Source organism: Phaenicophaeus curvirostris, chromosome 20 (assembly GCF_032191515.1).
Source record: "Phaenicophaeus curvirostris isolate KB17595 chromosome 20, BPBGC_Pcur_1.0, whole genome shotgun sequence".
NCBI classification, from domain to species: Eukaryota; Metazoa; Chordata; class Aves; order Cuculiformes; family Cuculidae; genus Phaenicophaeus; species Phaenicophaeus curvirostris.
The window spans coordinates 4,930,632-4,952,032 of NC_091411.1; the positions used below are offsets into that span (position 1 = coordinate 4,930,632).

A 21,401-nucleotide genomic window follows, 5' to 3' on the forward strand; every position below is an offset into this window, starting at 1 on the left:
ACTCACACAACTCTAAATAATTTATACAAAAGCAAAACAAAGAGGAGAACATGAAAGAATAAAAAAGGTAGCTCAGTTACAACCTATGGAGGCTTTCATTCGTTCATTCTCATTGAGCAGAGGGTTGGGGAAACATCTCTTAACACCACAGGCCAGTAACACCCAGCTGTACACAAAGGGGGATGCCAACAGGGATGCTCAGATCAGCACCCTAGGATGTCAGACAGACCCCTGGGCACCTCTGCATTTGTTTGAGCAACGATAACCACCACTGTCGTAACAACAAGGAAGAGTAAAAAGCAGCTTGAGGGTGGAAGACACGCAACCTTAGCCACACCACTCATGACTGTCGCAGTGCAGGGACCTGCTTTCCAGACATGAGGTATCACCTGGACTCTCCCTGGCACTGTTTCTCAGAGCTGCAGTCTCCTCCATGGGGTTAAGGAGAGCCCCTGCCTCCCAGTGCTGCCTCTGTGGGTGCTCTGGCAGGCACCACTCGCCTTTATGGAAATCCCTCACACTCTCAGGAAGAGGAGAAGGACATCCCAGTGTCATCCCAAGAGCCTTTCCACTGCACAGAGGCAGCTGGCGCATCCCCTCCTCACTCCTGCTGGAGTCACTCAAGAATTAGCATTAATGTGCTTTGTTTTTATTGGAATGCATTTTACTGTGCATTGCAGGTGAACGATATTAAACGGCTTCTAATGGCATTTCAATAAGCAGAGGTGAGTGCTGCTGCTTCTGAGAGAGACTTTAAAAATGCAGGCAATCAAGTGTGCATTAGCTGAAATGCTCTGGGGAAAGCGCTTGTCTCCTCTGCACAGGAGGAACATCCCCAAGTCAGGAGTAGTACCCATGCACACCACAGTCTCTCCATTCCTGCACACAGGCGGGGAGGCAGCACCCAGACCCTACCTAACCTCTCAGCAACAATTTTCCAAGAACCCCTGAGTGCCTTCCAGTAGCACGTTAAGAGACATAACCAGCATCCAGCACCCACAGTTTGGTCTCTCCTCTTCTCCTGGGAGAAGCTGCCAAGCCCTGTCCATCCAGGCACCCCTCTGCTCTCGCACAGCTCATACAGCCAGCACCAGGTGCCACCACACACTGTGACCACAGAGGACACTGTCTCTCTGTCCTATTGCATCCAACTTACTCGCTGTGCCGATGCTGGACCACTTTACCCAGAGGGACACCTCCCCACTACTTTATTTCTGAGCTGGGCAGAGCTTTGGGGAGAAGGAACCCAAAAGGGACCAGCGCTTCTCCAAGTCGCAGCCCAGCACCTTCAGGGAAGGCACAGAGCATCTGCAGCACCTCACCTGCTCAGGAACAGGCACCACAGCCCAGCTCTTGCTGCCCAGCTCCCCAGAGCAGGGGATTTGTACATGATCCAATATTATAGATTACAAGCAGTCAGCACTATAGAGACAGGCATCAGTCAGTACCCACACTAAACAGAACTGCATTGGCTTCTTCCTAATCTGACCCACAGACACTGTACCACATTCCACCTCCCACGTCAAACACCTCGGGTGGGTAGCGGTTCACATTTAGGGTCTGTCTGTCCATCGGATCCACACAAATTCAGCTCTGAGCTCCTTCCCACAATGAGAATCTTCTCATCTGCTCTCTCCAACTCTGTCCAGGGCTCCTATGCAGTTGCTTAAATCTACAGCCCTGATGACTTTGTTTGCTGATGAGCACGGGATTATTTGTGTGATAGCTCAGAGAATAAAGCACAGGGGATGTTTTGCCACTAGTGGAAAATACAGCTTTATGGAGCAGCTCTCTGAGGAGCACCCAGGCTCAGGCAAGCAGGCAAAGCCTCAGCGTACAGACACGTTCACTCACTAGAATTGATGCCCTAGCAAGGCAATGAACATTTCTGCCACCTAGAGAGTCGAGACTGGCCTGATCGATGCCTATGTGCTAGTATTCACTCATAGCAAGAAGTCAGTATGAAACCCAGCAATCTCCTGTTGAGGAGACAGGAGTTCTAGCACTGCTGGAGCAGCAGGAATGACTCTGTCATGCTGCACTGTGCCTGATGCTACACAAGCCCACGGTAAAAGAGCAACTCCCCTCTCTGGGAAAACACCAGCTCTGCTCTCCCCTCCGGGCATCCCATAACCCATGCGGGGTTTCATTACGCTCTGTCGTTGCTAGGACCAGGTACACCATAAAGCCTGAAAAGAGAGTCATCAGCTTCCCACCATCACACTGGGCAGGCTCTCACTCAAAACGGGAGACCAGTTTTGGAAGAGGACATTGAACAGGGAGATGGGTCAAGTCCTGTGAACCCACATCTCCAGAGAGCTCCAAAGGACACAGCTCACATGCCCCAGTAGCACCCGAACCACCAGCAAAGCACAGTAAGGGAGTGCTGCAAGACCAGGGCACCTAGTCCTTGAGGCCAGCAATGACAGCCAAGGGCTCAGAGCTACCGTGCCTCAGTTTCCCCTACACAACCCAACCACAATTCCCCTCTCTGGAAGAGCAGCTCCAGGACAAGGTCTCCAAATCACCTTGTAGATGACAGCTGAGGACCAAAGCCTAGCAAGCCAAACAGTAGCCACCCGGCATGCATGGATGAGCTGTCCTCTCCAGGTGGCACCACACACGACAGACTCTCCAGTAAAGGACAAGGAAAGGGAACAACGAGAGAGCAAAGCCACAAACCTTTCTTTTCGTAGTCAGGCTTCTCCTCCCCACCTCGGCCCAGGCTCTCCAGTGTCCGTGTCACTTGGCTGCCAAACTCATCCTCCCTGGTGCTGGGCTCTGCCCGCCGTGGTGTCTCCTCCTCTTCCTCGTCCTCGTAGTCATCCAGTATGGGGGTCTCACGGATGGGCACCCCGATAACCGAGTTGTGGGCCTGGAGGCGTGAATTGCGGAAGCTCTCACGGGCCTGGGGACCCAGCAGCACTGAGGGGATGTAGTGGATCTCGTGGGTGGCCTCCGTGCTGGCGCTCTTCTGCGGGATGCGGCGACGCTTGTGCCAGCGCCGCTGGGCATAGAGAGCCACCGTGAAGACCAAGAGGAGCAGGAGCAGTGCAATCAGCCCACCCTGCAGAGGAGAGCAAAGGGCATGGGTCAGGGGATGCAGAGGATACAAGGAGGAGTCAGGAGATAAAGGTGGCACAAGGAGGAGTCAGGAGATGCAAAGGCAGCAGGGGTGGGGGTCAGGAGATGCCATAGACCTGCTCCTCTTCCACCCCTAGAGCATCCTTTCATCAACGTTTCACAAACCGCACACGGGTGTCTTCATGGAGCAGCCACTTCTGGAGTGGGACATCACAAGCAGGTGGGACAGGTTGCCAGAGATGGCCTGGGGACAAACAGTGACAGCTCCAGCTCAGCTCTGCCTGCTCTCCCAGGGATTGTGTTCTTACCATGCACACGTTGAGTCTTCCCAGCCCCCTGCCTCACTCATACACAAGGGCTTGACATGGGTGAGCACCACCTCCCACCCTGCATAGGGAAATGGAAAAGGAGACAACCTCAGCCGACCACTTACGAGAAAAAAGTCATTAAAACAACGCAGCCACCAACACAAGAGCAGTAAAGCCTCAGCAGGGACACAATATTTTACACAAACAATGGTGCAACAAATGGCACCAGGCAACTGCCGCTCTTCAGGGTATGGTTACCCCAGCTCCATCATTTCTGGGCAGGGCAGGGCTTTCTTTGGCACAGCGGATGCCACAGCCCTGAACTTTACAAAGCATGAAAAACTAAAGTGGAGACATGCAAGCATTTCACCTGCATTTGATACAAAACGATGTGCTGTACCCAGAGCAGGGCTCTGGCTGGCAAACAGGATCAGCTTTAAAGAGGTGGCATGGCAAACTCATGGCAGCCCACAAGGAGGGTTAGCTAGGGGAGAGGTGTTGGCAGTGGGAGCAGAGAAGAGAGGCTTCCCCAGACCACCCCAGCACCAGAACGCACTCCAGTACCTGAAGGGGCATATAAGAAAGCTGGGGAGGGATGTTTTACCAGGGCATGGAGTGATAGGACAAGGAGGGATGGCTATAAATTGGAAAGGGGAAGATTTAGATTAGGCATTTGGAAGAAATTCTTCACGATAAAGGTAGTGAGGCCCTGGCCCAGGTTGCCCAGGGAAGTGGTGGCTGCCCCATCCCTGGAGGTGTTCCAGAACAGGTTGGATGGGGCTTGGAGCAACCTGACCCAGTAGGAGGTGTCCCTGTCCATGGCAGGGGGGTTGGAACTAGGGCTCCCAGTGGACATCTCAGTTTTGCCATGCTCCTTTTGTCCCTGACACCACACCAGCAGCTGCTTGTTTAACTATTCTGTGATGTCCAGAGAGCTTCCGGGGGAAAAGGTGAGGAAAAAAAATGACTCAAACTTAGGAGGCATTCAAGCCAGCCTCATTTTAATCTATTTTTCATGTTAAATTATCCATCTGAGGGAGCAGGAGAGAGAAAGGGGAAGGAAGGGATAATATGAGAAATGTTTTATTTGACAATGTGTCATTCGGAAACTGATTATTTCTGTCTCCGAGCTTTTTAATATTCCCAAACAATGGCCGAGCCGCGCAGGGATTTGGTATTCTAAGGCTGGATTTATAATACTCTGTTCTGCAGTGATAAGAACACGGGCCTTTAATCCTCTGAGCTGTGAACATGCATATTCTCCTACGTAATGTCCTTTCTGCCGTGCTCCTGCATGCCCTGTGCTGGCCGAGTGGGAGCTGCGGGGCATTGGCAGGATGCTGAGACCCACAGGAGAGGAGAGGGGATGGGAGGAGGAGGAGGAGGAAGGAGGAGATGACTGGTGTGGACAATCCATGGAATAGAAGCAAACCCCAGCTGAAGCTGGTAAGCAGCAAGCAGGGGACTTACTTGGAGCACCAAATTAAAACTGATGGAAGAAGCCACCTCAAGGCCCAAGAGATTGGGTGATCGTATAAATTATAAAGGATGCCAAGTTGCCAGCTTGGAGGGCCATCACCGTTTCAGCATCTGCCCAAGATGCTGAGCAATTTCTGAGCAGGTAGAGGGTGCATGCATTTCTGCAAATGCAAACAATTGTGCTTCTCTACCAAAGCTCTGAAAGATGAGAAAGACTTGCTCTGGATCTTGACAAACTTCCCTGCAGCAGACTCTGGGCTTTCCCAGCCCTGCCTGGTCAGCTCTGCTCCCCATAGCGTGGTGGATGTTGCATGGCTCCCAGTAGGAGTCCTCTAGCACCTCTAGCCTCTGCACCTTTGCAGTCAACACAGAACAACCACAGTGATGCAGCCCAGTAATTTCAAAAGCAAGCCCTAGTCTGCTGGCAACCACACCAAAAAGGGCTGAAATCACAGAAGGAGGTCCCAGGAGAACATGGTTTGGCCTAGGCAAACCTGTTACATCAAAGCTTCTCATCAGTAGGTCAAAGGTAAATTGGTGGAAAACAGCACAGCATTCAGCTTGGTGCTGACCTGAATCCCTTCTGCCGCTTCCTCTGAATGTTTTTGTCCCAAGGGAAACAATATCCCTATTTCTTTTCTAGCTTTGAAGCCAGCATTGCTTCCACACCCAAACCAAATTATTGTCCCATGTTGTGCTGGCCACCAGCCCCAGTGCTATCTACCTGCTGCTGGGGGACACGGGGCTCAAAGCCTGGGGCCAGGGCTCCAAAACAGCCCCCTGGGACAGCCCGGCTCTGCCCAGCCCAAACCTTGCACAAAGACCCCCCCACTGCACCCTTTGAGAGCTGGGGTGAGCCCCCCCCAGCCAGAGCATCACATTGCCCCGTGTCATCCCAGCAGGTGAACCCCAGTAAGCAAACAGGTATCAGCAATAACCACACAATCCCCAGAGCTCTTCACGCTGTTTACTTTTTCCTTTCATTGCTTTTTGGCCATGAAGGTAATTAAACACTAGAACAACTTACCAAGGGTTGCAGTGGATTATCCATCACTGTCATTTTTTTTTTTCATTTAGTTAGTTTTTTGTGTGTTTTTCTTTTAAAAATCAATCCTCAATGGTTTTAGAGTGGTTATGCTTTATTTCAAAAGAGAAATAGAGGCTTTAGGGTGTTCTCATGCCCTGTACAGCACCAAATAGCAGAGCAAATGACTACACAGTCCCTTCTTTCTGGTCTTGCACTGCCCCAGTTCCCACACTTGAGCACTACAGCATCCTACCTCTCCTGCAAGCATTTCATCCCCTCCTGGGCCAACCCAGGCACAGAAAGCACCACCAAACCTTGGAGACAAGCAGGCAAAGTAAGGCACATCCACCCAACAGCACAAAGGGGGAAAGATGCCACCAGCATGGACCAAACCTCAGACCTCCACAGCTCAATACAGAAACCTCTCCTGGCTCGCCTCTGCCATTCCTGAGGGCTATAACAAAGCAGCACTCAGTGAGCAGGTGTAGAAAACATTTGATTTAGATTTTAGCCATGCTATAATTTGAGCTAACACATTTCTATTTAATTTAACTAAAGGCAATGGCCACTGGTGGCAGAGAGACCCTATAAATTCTGCTCCAGCAGGCAGAGGCTTCTCCTAGGAAGCGATCCTGCAAGGCAATGTCCCAGGGTGAACCACAACCACAGTTGAGACCATCCACGTTAGTCATTAGAACGGGGTCTGTTAACAGGCAATCAATCCTCTCGGCCAAACCCTCTGCTGCAGGCAAACTCAGAGAAGATACCCACTGGTGCCCAGGCTGGCCAGAGCAGCCCCAGGTCTGTCCAGCCTCCTCCTCCCAGCTCCACCAGCAGGACCCTTTGCCAGAACAGACCCCGTGCCAAGATGCACATGCCCACATCCCAACCAAACTACCAGTCAGAACTTGGAAGATAAATCCCACATTTAATGCGTTGGGTTACGTGGTATTTGCCTCTTCCCTTGCCAGATCAAACCTCCACACAACACTAGCTTCTCCCTAGGACTCTGCCTTATTGCTCTTTCTTTCTTTGCTACACCTCAATTTGAATATTTCTCCTGCAAATCTTAATTAACATGCTGTTTGCACTTTCTTTCAGATCGTTAATGATGAAAAATAAGGCTGATCTCTGCAGACATCTTTCAGAGTCTTCCCTCTCCTGCACAATGCCATTTATCACAACCTCCTCTGCACCCTGCAGAGGGCACACCCTCCTGGGGCACAAGACGGACCTACGTGCCACAAACCATCCCTCCGGCTTTAAAGAAACAGCAAGGCAGGGGAAAGAATGTTACATGGTACACTCTTGCCTACAGCTTCTGGCTGTCATCCCTGTAATGGGGCTGCTGCCTGCAGAATCAAGGTTCATGCTTCCACGACACCTCTGACTGCCCCTCTGGTGTCCATACACACTGGCTCATCACAAACCAGTCTAAGAAAGAAGAGGTCCCCGAAATTCCAAATCCCTCCAAGCCTTGTGAGAAGAGATGAGCAGAAGAAAGAGGCCCCAGATCACACTGTCCACTACTGCACACGACACATGAGGCTACCAAAGGCATGCAAGGATGGAGAAGAGAGGAGAGAAAGAGGTTTTCAGGAAACGGGCATTGCAAGAAGCAGTCCCATCCCCTACAAGAAGAAAGGAGGTCTCAAGGAGATGGAGCAACATCACCTGGAGCTCAGGAAGGTGCTGGATCCTGTCGCAGGAGATGCTCAGTGCAGGCACAGACCTGACCAAGCTTGCTTAGTCCTTTCAAAGCCTTTGTCGTGGAAGGGAAATGACAACATACACCAAGGGTGGAGGGATGCTTAGTCTCTTCTTGCATCCACAGTGGATGCCATGGAAAGTTGTGAGCTTGAATTGAGGCGAGGATCACTCAAGAAGAAACACAACTGCAAGAAGTGTGATGTGCCTGGGAGAGCTGGGACATTTCGGTTACTGAAATTCAACAGTGCTGGCACGCTTTGGGGATGAAAGATCCTGCCAATTGCCCTTCTCCAATAACCCTTCCTGAAGAGCAGCCAGCTTCTCTCCGGAGAACATGCTACCAATCCCTGTCCATGAACCATTTCTACCCTCAGAAAGCACACGACCTGCTGCAGGGAGTAAGTAAATGAGTCCATGGGGAGGGCAGCATCAAGCAGGTAAACTGAGGCAGAGCATACAGATGAGACCAAGAACAGGCAGCAAGCCAACAAAAAGGCTAGTGAGGAACAGTTGAACACCGGGATAAAAATAACTATGCAAAGGGATCTGGCTCTGGTCCTGTGCTCAAAACAACGACCCACCTCTCCATAAAAGATAGCAATGATAGAGGGAAAATCTACTAAACAATACAACATTTTCTCCCTGTACACTTGAAATCCCCATTCAAGCACCACTTCACCAAGGTGCTTAACCACAACACTTAACTTTAAATATGTGTTTAATTCCCATTACAGTCCATGAGACTCACGCAGCTCCTCAGTGCTTTGCTGAGCAGCGATGGCTGCTTGAATTGTGGCCTGAAGAGAACTATGTTATGTCTTTTTTCCTCCTTCCCCAGTCCTGACAATACCACCAAGCTCCAGCGACGATGAGGCATCGTCTTCTGTTATTACAACCCTGTCTCCTAAACCTGACACAGAGCCGACAGCACCTATGAACCATCCTCTACTAAAGGGCAGGGGAGCACAGGATCTGGCCCAGGGGTTTAAAAAGAAGGATTCTTGCAGGATCGCTCCATCAGACCCATGCAGATCAGTCACACGCAGCTGCTCTGCTTGTCATGCCGTACATACACACATGGGGCATAAATTTAATAGCTTATACAGTCCTGTAAAGTATAACATAAGCACAAGAGATGAGAGTTACAGTTGCTGTGGGAACCATAACTTTAAAGTCGGACTCTTCTGCATTAAAAAAATATAACGAGTCAGACAAAAAGTCACATTTCCATGTAATTTTATTTTTCTTAAGCCACGCTGAATTTTGTTTTGCTATTTCATCCAGGAGGGGAAACAAAAAGAAGGAGTGAACCTGCCAATCAGCCTTTCTGCGCTGTTCAGACATGCAGTGTGATGTTCCAGTAACTGTTTATTTGAATGGTCTCCCAGACACCAGCTGGATGTAAGCACCAAAATACACAAACCTCAATCACACCCAACATACTTGCATATCCTGAGCTGCACATCTTGCTGGGATAACAATTCAAAATGACTCCTAATCCATTTTTATGATGTAAAAAACAAAAAAAAAAGGCACTTGTTTGCAGTGAACTGAAAGGGGAGGGCTGGAGGTGATGTTATTAAGCACCTGATTGCTCACTCTATTTTTTTTAAAGCCAGAGCGCAGATTGCATAAATTGGGATTTTAATGCACGCTAAACGGTTCACCTAACTCAGCTGACCTGCTAACACAGAACTTGCCCTCAAAGAGGGAGGATTTTAAAATGCATAAGGTCTCGTGCATTCACGCTCCTGTTTCTCTAATGAGTGCAAAGCTGAGTCAAAACAAAAAGCTGCTGGTTTTTTCTTTTTTTTTTCCCAAGGAGTTTCAGTTACCAGGCCTGCTAGACATACCTCCACATGTCCCTCCTGCTTGGCTCATTTACACCCGGTATCCGCATTACATTTCAGCTGTATTCCAAAGGAGAGGAAAAATCCACGTAGTTAATAATAAACCACCTTGTTTTTAGATAAAAGAAGCCACCACATCTGCAGTTAATGCCTCGCAGCACATGAGGTTGTGCGAGAAGGGGCTGCCACGTGTTGCAGGCTGAGAGCACCCAGTGTTGTGCCAACACACGAAGCACCTTGCAACTAAAGGCAAGTCCCTCAAAACCAGCAAGCACAGAGCCACCGTGTCCCTCTCCGCTTTTACTCAGCACTGGTGAGACCGCTCCTTGAGTCCTGGGTTCAGTTCTGGGCCCCTCACCACAAGAAGGATGTTGAGGCTCTGGAGTGAGCAGAGAACTCTGAGTCAGACTCTGAGTGAGACTCTTCTCTGAGTCCAGAGAAGAGCAACGAAGCTGGTGAAGGGGCTGGAGAACAAAAGGAGCAGCTGAGAGAGCCGGGGGTGTTTAGCCTGGAGAAGAGGAGGCTGAGGGGAGACCTCATTGCTCTCTACAACTCCCTGAAAGGAGGTTGTGGAGAGGAGGGAGCTGGGCTCTTCTCCCAAGGGACAGGGGAAAGGACAAGAGGGAACGGCCTCAAGCTCCACCAGGGGAGGTTCAGGCTGAGCATTAGGAAAAAAATTTTCACAGAAAGGGTCCTTGGGCACTGGAACAGGCTGCCCAGGGAGGTGGTTGAGTCACCTTCCCTGGAGGTGTTTAAGGGACAGGTGGATGAGATGCTGAGGGACATGGTTTAGTATTTGATAGGTATATTTGGACTCGATGATCCAATGGGTCTTTTCCAACTTGGTGATTCTATGATTCAGAGCACCCAATATCAAAGCAGAGGACCAAAGAGACTGCCTGTGGCCCTAAAACCTTCCCACATGAAAGGGAAGAGCAATGAAGTCCTCCAAGGCTCAGTTTTGACTTGGTTTCACCTAAATCACCAGTAACACCAGCCTGACTACACGTGCTTTGCCAGCTGCACATGGGAAGCACATCCCTGCAAATCTCTCCTCCCATCCAGAGGTCCCATCTTAGAACAGAGATGGTGACCTGGGGGATCTTTTTCACCAGACCTCTCCAACAGACCTGCAGTTTGGCACCCAGGCAGAGACAACCAGTCCCACAGGAACCTGAATTTGCCTCACCCCCCCCACACCTCCACTCTTCCCATTTCAGACACAGTGCTGCCTACAGGAACATCTCACAATTTTTTAATTTTTTTTTTCAGACTCTCTTGCTCTGAGCTGCAGGCTAAACTTTGTCTGTGCCCCATCAAACAGCAGAACATCCAGCATGACACACTTGGCTGTGCTGGTCAAGCCACACTGCTCTGTGTTTTTCTGGAGCCACTTTTATCCCATTCATGCTTCACCCACTGCCCAGCTATGGCCACAAACACCAACACAGCTTCTGTCCAAGCTGGTGCCTTCTTCTCTAGAAAAACAAAAACAAAGTATTCATTTAGCACCTGATAGAGAAGCCAACCTGCTGATCAGTTGGTCCCAATGGACAAAACAGCACAGCATCAGTCATTGCAAGAGGGGTGTGGAAGTGGTATGATGAAGGAGTAATGCAGTTAAACTCATTAATTGAAGAAAAGAATAAAACTCAGAAGTTGTCCATCTTTTAGGAGCCTTTGCATCAACCTCAGGCTGATTTCAGACCCCTCCCCCAGCGACCACCCACAAACCTCAGCATCTCCACCTGTACAAATGTGGTGCACGTCCTCCCTTTGCTCCCACGTCATGTTTATCTGCTTTGTTTGAACAGCTAGTGCATGAGAGCATCTCTCAGAGCATGTGTACACAGCTTATCTTTTTAGCATCTGGGCATCACCTGGAGCCTCCAGAAGCCACCACATGCTTCAGCACCAATTGCCATGGGGCCTCCCAAATTCACAGCCACTGCAGGATACCTTCACTATCCAGCTGCTTTTCACCCCTTCCACATAAAGGTTGAACAAATACTAAAGCAAGGTCTCAAATTACTAGGATTATTACAATATCTACCAGCAGAGCATTTGCCAGCAAGCGATGAAATATAATTAAAAGTAAAGAACACTTGTCAGATAAATGAGTAACATGTTCTGCTGTTGCAAAAGTACCTTTCTTGTTTTTTTAATAATTGTGTTTATCCGCTTCCTCGCTACTTTACAAAAAATGCAGTTAATTCTCAGTGGATCTCACAACCATTAGTGTGAATTAAAGCTGTTCCCACTGTATATTCTGCATATATTAAAAAAAAATTAATCTAATAAGAGATGCACATCTCCGGATGAGGGAACACGAACACAATTCACATGGTGCCTCCAGCTTCCAAGTGCTGGTGAGTGACACAGTACAACATTTTTTCCGCTTAACTAACCAGACAGCTTTTAGGGGTTGCCATATCTTGGATAGTTGTCCAGAAAAGGTAGCAAAACAGAGAAAAAAAAGTCACCCCAGTGTCAAGGACTAGGGGCTTTTAGAGTAGCCCAGCACCTCTAAGTCCCTTTGATGAACCAGGTATCTTCTGCATTTGTGTGTACTGCTGCTCTGCATAGGGTGGGGTAAAGACTGGAAAAGGGGTTTAGAGTTTATTTATGGACAGCTCAAAGCAATTGATGGAGCAAGGAGCTGATAGGAAGGTACCATTGTACATGAAGAAATGGAAGAAAACTCTTACTGTTGGCGGTGGGTTTTTTTAAGGGTTTATTACTGACCCTGTAGCTGGCAGCTATTTTGGGAACAATCCAGTCTATTTCGTAAAAAAAACTCTCTCCTTACAATATTTAAAGGGCAAATATTTCAGCATAATGAACATCTTACTGGAAAGCAGCAACACAAACCACTGCTTTCTAGGGGGAGAGGGAGCATATTCAAACCCGACAACAAGGATAAAAGCTCAATGAACATGTCTACAGAGTGTTTGGCACCTGAGAGTACTTTGCAATTGTAGTTTTGTAACTCACACTACAGGAGCTTCACTCCAAAACTCCCCATGTCCTGGAGAAGAACCTCCACTGGTACGTGGGGAATTGCACACCAGAGGGGAAAAAAACCAACAAACAAACCCCAATGAATAATAATAATAATAAAAAAAATAAGAACACACAAAGGAAACCCCACACACCTAAATGTTTTATCAACTCGCACACACATTGTGTTCCATTCAGCAAGACCTGAAAAAAACTGGAGAGCTGGGCAGAGAGGAACCCCATAAAGTTCAAAGGCAAGCACAGAGTCCACTGGGAGAAACAACCCCCTGCGCCTGTACAGGTGAGGGGCTGACCTGCTGGAAAGCAGCTCTGCAGAGAGGAACGTGGGACCCCAGGTGGGCAACAAGCTGCCCATGAGCCAGCAATATGTTCTCGTGGCCAAGAAGGCCAAAGGGTATCCTGGGGTGCTTTAAAAGTGTGCTCAGCAGAGCAAGGGAGGTTCTCCTCCCCCCTCTCTACTCTGCCCTAGTGATGCCCCATCTGGATTCCTGTGTCCACTTCTGGGCTCCCCAGCTCCAGAAAAAAAACAAGAAATTACTGGAGACAGTCCAGTGGAGGCCAAAAACACAAAGGGACTGGAGCATCTCTTTTACGAGAGAAGGCTACCTGAGCTTGGTCTGTCCAGCCTGGAGGAAAGACTGAGAGTGAACCTTATCAATGTTTATAAATACCTAAAAGAGAGGAGTCAGGAGGATGGGACCAGGCACTTCTCAGCAGTGCCCAGAGACAAGACAAGGGGCAATGGATATCAACAGCAGCACAAGAAGTTACACGTGAACGTGAGAAAGAACTTCTTTCCTATGAGGGTGACAAAGCACTGGAAGAGCTGCCCAGGGAGGGTGTGGAGTCTCCTCCTCTGCAGGTATTCAAACCCACCTGGATGTGTTCCTGTGCAACCTGCTCAAGGTGACCCCACTTTAGCAGGAGGTTGGGTTGGGTGAGGTCCAGAGGGCCCTTCCAATCCCCACCATTCTCCGATTGTGTGATTTGCAATTTAAGAACTGCACTGCCACCCCCCGTGCATCACAGAGCAGGCAAATCCGAGACTTTGATTTAAAGTAAAGATCAAAAAGCTCAGCAAGCCCACAAACCCTTTCCTTTCCCAAAACATCACAGCTATTCCCACTGGGTTATTAAGAGCCCGGTTAAGTACAGCACTTAACCATACGCTTAACTCCCATTAACCTCGCTGGAACTGCGCACATACATAAAACTTATCAGGTGTTTCAGGGCTTTTTTGTCTTCCTCCGCAAGAGCATGGAGTTTCCTTTACCCAGCCCTCTCTGTGATGCCTCTAAACAGTCTTGGGGCTCGGCAAAGTGGAAAAACAAATCCATGGGGACAGGAGTTTTCCTGCTGCGCAGCTCCCACACTCATAGGTCCGCAGACACCCTTTAGTTCCCTGGCATGTCAGACCATGCTAAAACATCTCACCAAAACCCTGCTCCTTTGCACAGCCAGCCTCTTGCTGTATTGATCGAAAGCTAAGAATACAAGAGGGCAGGAACGTACCGCCTTTGTTTTGCTGGCTTGTTATCAAGAGTGCTTTGAAGGGGACAAGGCCGGCAATATCCTTGCCGGAGGAAAAAGAGCCCAAGAGGGGAGCGCAGGGCATCCTGCTTGCCAGGCTGAGAGAGGAAAAGTCAAGTTTGTATCTGCCAAGGCACTCCTAGGATGCAGCCAGAGCAGCCTCAGCTCTGGAGAGCTCTGCACACCTAGGGGACAGTCCCCATCCCAAAACACTTGCAGCTCAACACACCTGCAGTTGAAGTCCCTCTTTTTTTTTTTCTGTATGAATAGAGGCCAAAGACGATGAGAGCAGAGAAGAGCAGAGAAGAGCAGAAACCAGGGCTCCTACCTACATCTCTCCCCTGTAGGATGCTGCAAGAGGGAGACTCAGGAACCAAGATGCTGGCACCTCCAAAAGGACTTTTACCAGCACAATTTTAAGGAGGACCAGTGATTTGGGACAGTCCAGCCCAGACTTCCCATCCCCAACAGTTGTGGTTTCAAGCACCACAACTTGGAAGCCTATGACTCCTTCTGAGTTCACCATCAAGCTAACCCACACCAGACCCTCTGGAGACCACTGAAGTGAGCTACATCCCTGCTATCCAGAAGGATGTTTGCAGAGCTCCAAGTTTTCATTGATACTCCCACAAAGTGAAAAGCAGTCCTCACATCCAGCTCTAATTACAGCCATATTCTTGCAAAGATAGGAGACACCTTTAATTAAGGGAAGCTGGCACCAGAGCAGAAAGAGGCCAGCTGGTAGCAGCAATGGCTGAGGGGCAGGAGGGTTTGGGGGACCTGGTGGGCTTGCTCAGTGCCACACATACCTCAAGGAGCAAGACCCCTCCCTGCATCCTTGCAGGCAGGATTGTTGCCATCCCCTGCAGAACAGGTCACCGTCTACCACCCCTTCCAGCTCTACTAGGGCTGCTCAACCCCCTCATTTCTGGGACCACCCAGCAAGGACATCTCCTCTCGTGTGGCCAGCTCAGCAGCCTACCTGGTGTTGCACCAAAGTCTGGGTGAGACCTACAGCAAGGTAAGCAGCAGCAGTTACCCCAGCTGGCAACACCCTGAGGATCGTGCATGCAAACAAGACATGCACACCCAGCCTCAGGACCCTAATCTCCTAGCTACATCCCCCCAGCTGCACCTCTTGCCTTCAGAAAGCAGCAAACACCGCAGTGATGCCATCTGCGTGCCACCAAGATGACCTGCCAAGCTCCCCAGTATGCACTTCTCCGTACGCTTCAAGGGACTGAGACAACGTGGGATTTGAGCTCCCCAGCCTTGCTATAAAGCAGAGGGTTTGGAGCACATCTGCATAGGGCGCGTGCATGGAGAAACAAGAGCTCCTTCCCAGATGGAGAGAGGACTGAAGGACACTGCTATTACAGCTGGTTCACTGCAGCTCAGCTGCACCACGCCACGAAGGTCTGCGATGGGAAAGCTGCAGCCCCCTCCTCCTCATCCAACAGCACCTCAGAAAGTGTCCATTTGGAAATCGGAAAGAATTCATTGCAATTAAACATGCCTGGTGCTCCAAACGAAACCAATTAATTCTCCCCATCTGAAAGCTGATTAGCCAGGATACCTGTGTAAATGGATAATAACAGGCTAATAACCCCCTCCTGTCCACACACACGCTCCGAAGCTGCCATGAGGTTTCTGACATGGTGTCACCAGATAATTGCAGCATCTGTGAGTAATCACAGAGTGAATTCGACCACAGATGGCAGGCGGCACTGTTCCCAGCAGCCAGCAGGGATTGCTGCTTTGGAGTCAGCCTGAACCCCAGTTACTCCCTCTGCCTGCCTGGCAGCTTTAAGCCTGGTGGCACTGGGACCCCTCTCTGTGGCATCAAGTGACACCAACATGGCCTTGTTAGGGCCAACCACAGCCACACAGGTTGGGCTTTCAGGTGATGAGCAGCAACTCAGTTAATGCAATCAGGTTTCAAGTAGTCTGTGTGCAAGGAAAGCTGCCCCATCCCACCCTAAAACCTGTTTCATACACCCCTAGGAAGGTTCTGCAGGGCATGGCAGCTCCCCACTCCCCATGGCTGTTATTAGCTGGTGTTTAATTCTGCTGTTTAATTAATTCCCTTGACTCCTGCCCTCTAGGATGGGCTCCCACCCAGCCTGCCCCAAGGACGGATGGCAGACACACCAAGGTGCTGGGGTTAATGGGCAGGGGAGAGCTCTGCACCTCCAAACCCAGAACAGCCTTAAATCACCCCAGTTTTAGCATCCCCCACCTACCCAGGCACAGGATGGGCAGCTCCTAGTCACACCAAGGCTCAATCATCAGTGTCCTCAAGGGCTTCAAACAGCTGAACCCAGAAAAGGGGACACAAGCAGGCAGGAGAGGACAGGAGAAGGCACAAAGCCATCCCACTCCTTTCTGCTGTCCTTGCTCCCTCCAGTCCCCAAGTCACCCCCAACACCACAGCCCTGGCCCCGCAGCCAGAGCCTCCAGGTCCCTGCTGAGAGGTGGCTGCTGCCTAGTGAGCCAGGAATTTTCCAGCTCTGCTCTCTATTTTTTTTTTCTGTTGGAAACTGTTAACTAGCTAAAAAGGCTTTCCAATAGGATATTTTTGGTTAAGAGCAGTCTCCGAGCCAAACTGCACGTGGAGAAGAACAAAGATCTCAATCCCGCTGCCATTTTCTAATCAAATTTCCTTTTACTAATTTGACAGGCCCGTTTTGAAAATCTAAATTTAAAGCTAAAATATAGTTAGATTCCCCAGCTGAATGGGAATCGAGATGAAATATTTCAAATGGGAGCTAATAAAGCCCTTCTGCGCACACCTCCAGGCTCACAACCCCCCTCTCCACTACTCACTGCTCCTTTGGTGCAAGGTGGTGGGCATTAAGCCCTGGTTTGCTTCCACTGAACGCACACACACCTGCACCAAGTTTGTTTTTAGCTTCTGGGAGGCAGGAAAACCACCTCCCACCCAGCTTCAGTTCCATCCCAGCTCACCCCAATGTGGTGCACGTCCTGCTAGCTTGGCCAAGTTCATAAATGCACACTGAACCTGAATTAAGCCCAGCCCATGCAACGCTCCTGTCTTCAGATGCCTGGCCTCCTGCAGAAGAAACAGCTCTGCTTGAGGGGAAAGCATGAATGGGAGATGAAGATATAGCTCTATGTTCCAGGAAAGCTCGCCTGGGCAGCAAGAAGAGGAGAGAGGCCCTGGATAAACAGAAGCATCCATTTAGAGGCAGCACAGACCTGCAGGGGTTCCTCCATCTTTCAGCAAACCTCTTTGCTCCAAACAAAAAGAACCTCTCTGTCCTCAGGTGCCAAGCTGATGTCCTCAGCATCCAATCTCCTTTCAGGCTTTCATTGCAAAAAAAGAGTAATTTCCCACAGGACAAAGGAAGCCAAAAAAAGAACAGCAACCCCAATATGTTACAGAGACAGAGAGCTGGAACCATAGTTCTACCTTTCTGGTCCATGTTCGCATGGTCCTTGTCCAAGCCCCCAACTCACAGAGCCCAGGACATCCAGTCAATTTGCAAAACACTGAGGTGAAAGCTACCTTCCAGTCCATGGTTAAGGAGCACTTGGATGCAAGACCTGATGAAACCAGTGCCTCGTGTGCCACTGCAGCAGAGCGGTACTCGAGAAGACAAGGAAGCTGCTTAGCTCTTTGGTAGCCACCACCCTGAGCAATGGTACCTCCACACCAGGATGCTGCTCATTAGTTTGGCTTGTGGGCAAGGTCCTCCTCCAAACTCTCCCACTGCACAGCCCCATTCTAGCCTTCCCTGGGGCTTTCTGGCCAGGTTTTCCAGACCAGCAGGGATTTTCCAGGGGCAGCAGATGACTCTGTAGGGCTAGTGCACACACCCAAGCCTACGATGCAGAGGGGACGGCCAGCACTGCCCAGCCAAACAGAGGGAGGCCTCTCTCTAGGGCAGGCAAATGTTTTATGTCAAGGAGTTTTCAAAACAAGTAATTTTCTTTTGTCAACCTCAGCAGAGGGTTGGGACAGGTTCCAGCACACAAAAAAAGACCTCAGAGGCCTAAATGGGGACAGAGTCACTACACGCAAAAAAAAACAGTCCAGAAAACAAGACCCTGGGCTCCACTCCCTCTCCCATATCCCTGCTTCAAGCAGCAGCAGCACATCCTTCCCTCTGCCCTACCAACTCCTGCTTCCACCACAGCCCTTCTCCCTAATGCATCCTGGGGCACAGCAAAGGACCTGAGCCACCTCCAGCAAAACTTGGCTGTGCCAAAGCCAGTCCCCTCACTCCTCTGGGATGCTCTGCCCTGTGGAGAAGAGGCAGAGCTGCCCCCAAGCAGCTGGTGCAGGCAGAAAAGGCTGCAGACTGCCACAAGCCCTAATGCTGCTCCTTCCATCGTCAGGTACAAAACACATTTATCGTTTTAACATTCCCAGTAACAGCACGGGACTCCCTTTCCAAAGGGCACTCAAAATAAAAATCTATGTGATGACCAAGCAGTTGCAGCAGGCAATTTAACATGATAGCCTTGGATAGCACAAGGCAAGGAAAAGCCTGTCCCAAGAGCACCAGCTAAAGTTACACACTCCGTGATTGCATCCCTGCCTGGCTTGAAAACATTCATATCGTGGAGCAAAGCCAGTCTGCACACAGGGGGTTAACTGTCTCCTTTGGGTCTTTAAAGTGTGGGTGCAACCCCAAAAAGCAGGGCTGGCAGGACCAGCAGCAGGCAGCGCTGCTCCAGAGACATCTGCCACAGAGCCCCAAGCCACAGCACTACGTGTCCATCCCAGATGGGTCTTGTCAGAGCAGGATCTCAAGGATTAAGGGACCTAAAGATAGTTTCCCATGACTCCCGATTTCCACCTTTGCTTTCCTCCTCCTCACACATCTCAGGGATGCTCTTTAACAGTGCAACTGAGCTCAGAGGATCCTCCATGGCCAACGATTCAATCACTAACTTGTCATGAACAGTTATCTCTGTGCCTCTCATACCAGAGAGGGGACACATGGCAATAGAAGAGACCAAGGAACTACAACACTTGCAAGTTGCAAACATGGTCTTGCTGTTTCTATTCCTCCAATAGCCCCACAAGAGGGTCAAGACCCCACAATGGCCTTCAGCTTTCCACTCTTCTCCTTGGTGACCACTCCACTGACCTGGTCACACTTTCTGGGTTTCTGTCAGGTGAGGTGACCCATGTATCAGCAGAACATCAAGCATCAGCTCTGCCCAGTGACACTGCAGAGCTTGGTATTCCAAATGCTTAATTGTGCCGTACCTCTGTCCTGCACACAGCAGTTCTCTCCACTTCATATTTTGTTATACCTGCCACCACCCATGAGCACCAGCTCAAGGCAAAAATCAAAAAAACCGAGAACAGATCTGTGCTGGGGACCACAGAAGAGCAGCTCAGTTACTTACCTAAGACCATGCGCCCTCACACAAGCTGGATAGTGGGGTCTGTTTTAAAATCAGATGCTGAACACGTCTTGCACAGACCGAGAAGGAGCCCTAGGGAATGAGAACCTCAGCAATCACTGCCACTCTCTACCACCCCTGCCTCAGGCATCAAACGTTCCCACAGCTTCTGGAGCAAGAGGAACAGAGGTGGCTACATGGAGCACAGCATGCCCCGTCTGTCAAGGGACAATTCTTCTTAAAAAGCAGAGAATCATCCTCCACATGCACGTGTGTCTGCATCCTCTGGCCAAGGAGCTACAGGCAACGCCAGGGCAAGAGGAGGGTGCCAGCCTGCATTCCTGCTCGCTACCAGGAGCTACTTCAAGCTAAATCCTCAGAGCAAAACATTTACAGAAAATGGATTTCCGTCAATCACTTCAAACCACCTGCTTATTTAATTCAGTCCAAACATTGAAGAAGTTATTTGAAATATTAGGCAGTTGCAAAGTCAGGCTGGAGGCAGCTGAAGGGAAGGGAAGAATGTTTTGGTGGGGTTTGTGAGGCTGCTCCTCCCTGGGTCAGCCACAGCCCAAGTCCAAATCTCCTCTGATCTGATCGTGCAGGCTGGAAAAACTGCCTGTGGGAACAGGGTAGTCTTGCAGAACAGGATAGAGAAACATCCATCACTAGTGACAAAGGGTTATTGATCCTGCCCAGGGGCAGAGAGTTTAATGACCTCTCCAAATCCCTTCCACTCTGGATATCCTAAGGAAAAGTAATCCTCATCCTGCAAAACCCTTGATAAACACAATATCCCAACCAATGCCAGTGCTATCAACAAGATAGAGACATGTTGAAGGAGTGGGGTACAGAAAAGAAAAAAAAAAATAAAACAAAACCACCTCTCCCACTCAAAAAAACCAAACCAAAACACAACCCTACAGTCACAAAACACCAGACCTTCCGAAGAAAAACCCCTGCAGCATTAACCTGAAAAACTTGTTTAAGAAAATGACAATGACAAATTAGCACAGCTACACTTGTGCAGCCTGGGGCGTGCAGGTGAGACTTCCATTCACAGCAGCATCTCGCCAACCTCCAAGCCTCAGGGACCGAAGGCAGTTTTCCAGAGAGGTGCAGTGCAAGAAAAGACATTGATGGGTGCAATGATAGCAAGGGTCATTTGCTTATCCACTTAATGTCTGGGTTTTCAATATTTGCACTGTCAGGCTGTTTTTCAGCACAGATAATTGTTTAAACCTGAAACTTCTCAGAACAAAACCATGCAATTAGCAATTGTCCCACCAATTTGGAAAGGAAGAAAGAAGTCCGAGGCACAATTTTAATCTGTATAAAATGGAAAAGAGCAAAGAACTATCTATGTATGAATGCAGTTAAATTAAAGTACTAAGAAATCATGGTTCCTATTTCTGTACACTGCAACCTTCAGATCCAGTTCAGTAAAAAACACATACACATATAATTTTCTATTTCATACACGCACACATATAATACGCATGAAATGAGTTTGGGTCGTATGTCAGCTCTGGTTATTTGCCTGCTGAAGAGTCTCAAGGGGATGCCCAGAGCCCTGGTACCCCACAAGCAGCCTACGGCACCAGCCCACGAGCTGCAGTGCTGAACAAGCGAGCAGGAGCTCGCATCAGCTGTGCTGCAGAGAAGGTCGGGGAAGCATATGGCATGCACATCAGGTGCCGGAAGGAGGATGACCTCTTCCTCCTCCTCTCAGCAATTTTTAGGGCCTCGTGCACTGTAAGCCAGGTCTCCATCTGCCCTCGCTCAAGGGGACAAGGAGAACAAGGGCATTTATCTCTGCTGTCAAACAAGATGTGAGACTCGTGCACGTCCTCTGATGTGACGCAGCTTCAAAGCTACAGGGTTATGCATTCAGGGCTCGTCTCAGCCTCAAGCTTCGGCCCCCTTCTCTGGGACAGTCACATCACTGTGACACCCCTAAGAGCCTTGCACCAGGGCCAGGCTGTTTAGCTGGTGAGAGAACTATTAAGA

At 49.6% G+C, this 21,401-nt stretch overlaps 1 protein-coding gene across 2 annotated transcripts in view; it reads right to left on the reverse strand.

The window, feature by feature from the left end:
• The window catches only part of ASTN2 (astrotactin 2), a 344,412-nt gene that overhangs the window by 252,571 nt on the left and 70,440 nt on the right, over positions 1-21,401 (reverse strand). For both annotated transcript variants that reach the window (XM_069873427.1, XM_069873426.1), the window contains exon 3: positions 2,683-3,067. In XM_069873427.1, coding sequence (XP_069729528.1) covers positions 2,683-3,067 — 385 coding nt within the window. The remainder of the gene's footprint in view (positions 1-2,682; positions 3,068-21,401) is intronic.